The sequence below is a fragment of the Trypanosoma cruzi genome, genomic scaffold (assembly GCF_000209065.1).
Source record: "Trypanosoma cruzi strain CL Brener 1047053516633 genomic scaffold, whole genome shotgun sequence".
Taxonomy (NCBI): Eukaryota; Euglenozoa; class Kinetoplastea; order Trypanosomatida; family Trypanosomatidae; genus Trypanosoma; species Trypanosoma cruzi.
The window spans coordinates 21,329-25,477 of record NW_001849161.1 but is presented as its reverse complement, the minus strand read 5'-3'; the positions used below and the strand labels follow the sequence as shown (position 1 = coordinate 25,477).

The window sequence follows — 4,149 nt, the reverse complement described above, 5'->3', positions numbered from 1 at the left end:
ATGTGCACAGACACATACAAAAAAAAAAAAAAAAAAACTCCCACACCACGCAAAAACCTTCCTCTTCATCCATCACCTACAGTTTCCTTGCTCAATAGTTCCACCATCTAATCGGCATTGTGTCCTTCTGAAATTCCCCCTTGGAGTTCACGCAAATGTAAGTACGCCTTGTTGCCGACGTAAGCGAATACGCTGCGCAAAGGCATCCCAGACCGCAAAATGCACACAATGCATACACGTGATTCAGGGAATTCTGCATGGTCCGTTGTCCACGTGCAAAAGTGTTTTCCTCATGCCCCATTGGTTCTTTAATCAGCTGATGCCCAAATCGGCGGCAGGAACGACGAAACATGGCTCGCACAATTTCTCCCTAATCCTATTTTCTCTGTTCGTATCGCTTTGTTTTTCCCCCTTCAATAATAAAAAATAATAATAATAATAATAATAATAATGAAATTTTCAGCAATCACAAACAATTAAAAAAAGAACAACAACAACGGCAATAAATTTCAAGAGAAATGTGTCAGTTGGCCTGTCCTTCGTTTCACTTCGCTAAGACAATGGCGGTTGAAAACCAGAAGGGAGGGGGGGGGGGAGGGGGGAAAAAAATCAGATGGAGAAAAGGAGGAGGACAATATATATATATAATAATAAAAAAGACAACTAAGAGAGAGAGAAAGAAAGATCTAATCCCCATCAGAATCAGTCGGTTTTTGTATTTTTTTTTTTTTTTCCTTTTTTTTTATATTAATTATTATTCGAGATCCTCCTCGGAGTTAAATCTTCTTCTTATTTGTGCCTTCTTTTTTTTTTTTTTTTTTTACGCACGTGCACAAACAGAAAGAAAAGAGGGGCAACGGGAGAAAATGAACAACACTGAGAAGATTAATTTCACAGATGAAAAGTAAAAAAAAAAAAAACTCTCTTTTTCTCTTTCTTTTTCTGATTTTTTTTTTTTTTCTTTTCTTCTTCCTTTTTGAAAAGTAGACATGTCCTTTGACTCCTCACTCGCCCTTATTTGTTTCATGGACTGCTCTTGTTAGTTGCTCCATCACAGCCGGCCAAAGGGCCAACGGCAAGCGTCGCTCAATTTTAAAGTATCCCGATGGTGTCAATCCTGGGTTTTTGAGCTGTCTATAAAGCTTCTCCTTCTCAGGTGTGGAGAGGGGAAGAGTAGTCGGTACAGGTGTGGGTGCAGGTGCGGGAGCTGCCGTTTGCCGCAACTGGATAAAGAATTCATCGTCATCGCCGCCAAGAAGATCAACCCAACGCACAGGCTGATCAGGTTTATCTTGGTCTTCCTTAGTTACTGGATTCAGCTCCGCGTGTCGTTGGAGGGCATAGAGTTTGGCCTTCTTTGGAAGCGCCTGGTACTCCTCCTCAAGAAGTTTAAGTAGTGGTTTAATGTCCATCTCCCTTTTCGCAAAGGTAAGGTTGTCCTCCATGTTCACAATGATGGCCAGTAATGTGGGGTAGAGAATGTGACATGCCGAGGTGAAGTACTGCAATGGTAGAGCAGAAAGAATTCTAGAGAGCAATGATTTACCCTTCCCCCAGGCAAACATACCTTGGATCTGCTTGTCCTGCACACAAAGGTAGCCGATAAGGAGGAGACATTCGTGGAGTGCCGCCCGCAGGTAGTACGGTGGGCGAGACGGCGTCATTGTTAACCCTGCTGTAGAACTATTGGAGGGCTGCGAAGCCGGAAGTGGTGGTATTTGCGCCAAAGTCACACCAAACTTTAATGCACTTTCAAAGGACCCACGCACACCTTCGTCAACGGTATTATCCCCTGGAATAGTTTCAAGCAGATCGGCGTGAGTCTGAACATATGTAAAGAATCCACTAAGCACGTGAAAAATCTCCGTTAGTGTAATCACATTTGGTGTTTTTTCCGACACAACCTTCGGATCTACGTGAATATTTGATCCTCCCTTCTCAATAGAAGCGTCGTGTAGCAACTCCTGTAAAATATCCAGCCTCCAACGTGCAAGGGAGTTCAAGACTCGGAAAACAATAAATATGATGGTGATGCGTCGTGCACTGAGTAACGTACTCGTCGCGCTCAAAGGGCATCCATCGGGGGTCAATATATTCTCAAGAAGAGTAAAGAATGCACATGCCACTTGTCGAAACCATACAGTGGGACAATCGCCCTTCTTTTTACTCAAAATGGAAACCTGAGAATGTATAAGCCGTGTCGCACTGTAGACAACCTCTAAATCTTCCTCTTCTGTACATGCCCGTGTGACTGCGACACAGTACCTATCGATTCCTGCCGCATCCAGATCGGCCAACAACTGGTCCCTCACCGTAATAAGTTTGACATTCGTCTGAGCATCTATGGCAATACGTTCAAAACAAAGTTGTAATATTTCAAGTGAGGCTGCAAGTGGAATAGAGTGACTGTGACGCTTTAGGCCTTTTATCTCATCACGGATGCAGAGTAAAAGCGGTGCAAGGTTGCCTGATCGAATAAACATCAGTACATGTTTTTTCCCCTCATTAGCATCAGTAAGAAAACGTATTAGCGCATTATGGGCCAAACGGAAAGTCACCATATCACTCGTCCGGCGAGAATCCATCAGAACGCGGGCAAAACTCTCATAACTGTTAAAATATCGTACATATTCATGATCTACATCCGCGAACTCCGTCATGCCCAGCAGGTCATGAAGCGATTGACGACATTGAACCAATGAAGCGGATGATGTGTTTGAGCCAAGACGACTGATAATAGACCGCAATTTGCTCCGATTCAAATCCTTTGCGCTCATTGTGCTTTCCTTCTGGTAAATTTCCATATAACTCTTCCCTTGGCGCGCAGTAACAGCCACAACTTTCGCCAATTTCTGTGCCAATTGCTCCTCTTCTTGCGATGAGATGAATGGCATAAGCTCCTTGATGGTGGGCTTGGTATCCGCCTCACGCTCCTTGCGCTGACGAGCCTCTTTTATTTTCTGCTCTTGTTTCTCAAGCTTCTGGCGCAACATCTCTCTCTTCTCTTCACGTAGATGTACACTTTGTTGAATACGTTCCTCAACCTTCCGACCGCGTGCCTCTGCCTCGGCGCACGCATCTCGTTGCCGTTGTTGCACCTTCTTTTCCCATTCTTCAGCCCGCTGCTCCTTCAAATCCTTTTCAAGTTTTTTCTGCTCCTCATGGCGTCTGAGATTCTCTCGTCGTTGCTGCTCACGCTGCTGTTGCCGCTCAATGCGCTCTTGGCTGAGATTACGTCGTCGCTCTGCGACGGCCAGCATGGCCTCATTCCGCTCCTGCGCATGCCGCTGAAGCTCTTCCCGCTTCTGTTCTTGGTTGTGTTCAACCTCCGACATCTTGCGATCAAGCAGAAGAGCTTTTGTTTGATTTCGCAGCTCGTAGTTCAGTCGCACCTCTTCCACCCGTGAATGGCCCCTTCTGGCGCGCTCCTTCGTCTGCTCTCGTGCCTCCTCGACACGGCGAGCCCCGTTTTCGTGTCGCTCAAGCGTGTCATTCCTCAGCCGCTCCTCAGCCTGCGTGCGGCGTTGCTTCGCCTGAAAACTTCTTTCCCCCGCAGCCACAAGTTTCGACTTCATCTCTTGTAACTTTTCCAGCCGCCGCTCCTCAGCCTTGCGTTGCCGCTCCTCGCTGCGGAGAGCCGAAGCCTGCCGAGCCGCCTCAATCCCGTCGCGTCGCTGGTACTCACTCTCCATTCTTTTCGGAGAAACTTTTTTGCTGTTTGGTGAGCACAGATGCTGCCGCCTCGACGACAACGCGGCATCACTCTCAGCATGATCACCGTCGCCCACCTCGCGATTCGTCGGCGAAGCCCCACTCAGGCGACTGGAGTTCAAGTTCAGTTGCCGACGGCCATCAATCCTTCGGCCAACTTTAATGGTTTTAAAAGCCCGCAACCCCTCTTCCGTGATACTGATGCAGTCGTCCACCGAAAGCGCTTTTGCAGGGTTCTCTAAAGCCAACGCCACCTCATTAATAACGGCCTTCAGCTTCCCAAGGAGTTGGAATGCTGACAAGGGTGAGCTTTCCTTTGTATTCAAATACTGCGACTGTTGCCCACAATTTTCCTCCGTTATGGACTGCGTCTCAAAGGACCTTTCAGTACTGCGCTCACCACCCTTTTTTGCGTCCATCTTCCTTCAGAACAATCTT

General features: G+C 46.9%; 1 protein-coding gene across 1 annotated transcript, besides 11 other annotated features; it reads right to left on the bottom strand.

Annotated features, from left to right (window-relative positions):
- Positions 1 to 816: a sequence feature (heterozygous, non-Esmeraldo-like haplotype).
- Positions 416 to 452: a microsatellite.
- Positions 634 to 658: a sequence feature (AT_rich).
- Positions 711 to 744: a microsatellite.
- Positions 817 to 987: a sequence feature (haploid, non-Esmeraldo-like haplotype).
- Positions 926 to 978: a sequence feature (A-rich).
- Positions 988 to 1,457: a sequence feature (haploid, Esmeraldo-like haplotype).
- On the bottom strand, positions 1,005 to 4,130 carry Tc00.1047053508067.10 (hypothetical protein, conserved; the record flags this gene model as incomplete). The annotated part of the gene is made up of 1 exon (XM_798171.1): positions 1,005 to 4,130. One exon carries the CDS (start codon positions 4,128 to 4,130, stop codon positions 1,005 to 1,007), a length of 3,126 nt encoding a protein of 1,041 aa, XP_803264.1.
- Positions 1,458 to 2,483: a sequence feature (heterozygous, Esmeraldo-like haplotype).
- Positions 2,484 to 2,690: a sequence feature (areas merged during assembly that could not be assigned to a particular haplotype. This can correspond to areas where the two haplotypes were merged or to regions with more than two copies in the genome that were merged during assembly.).
- Positions 2,691 to 3,689: a sequence feature (haploid, Esmeraldo-like haplotype).
- Positions 3,690 to 4,149: a sequence feature (heterozygous, Esmeraldo-like haplotype).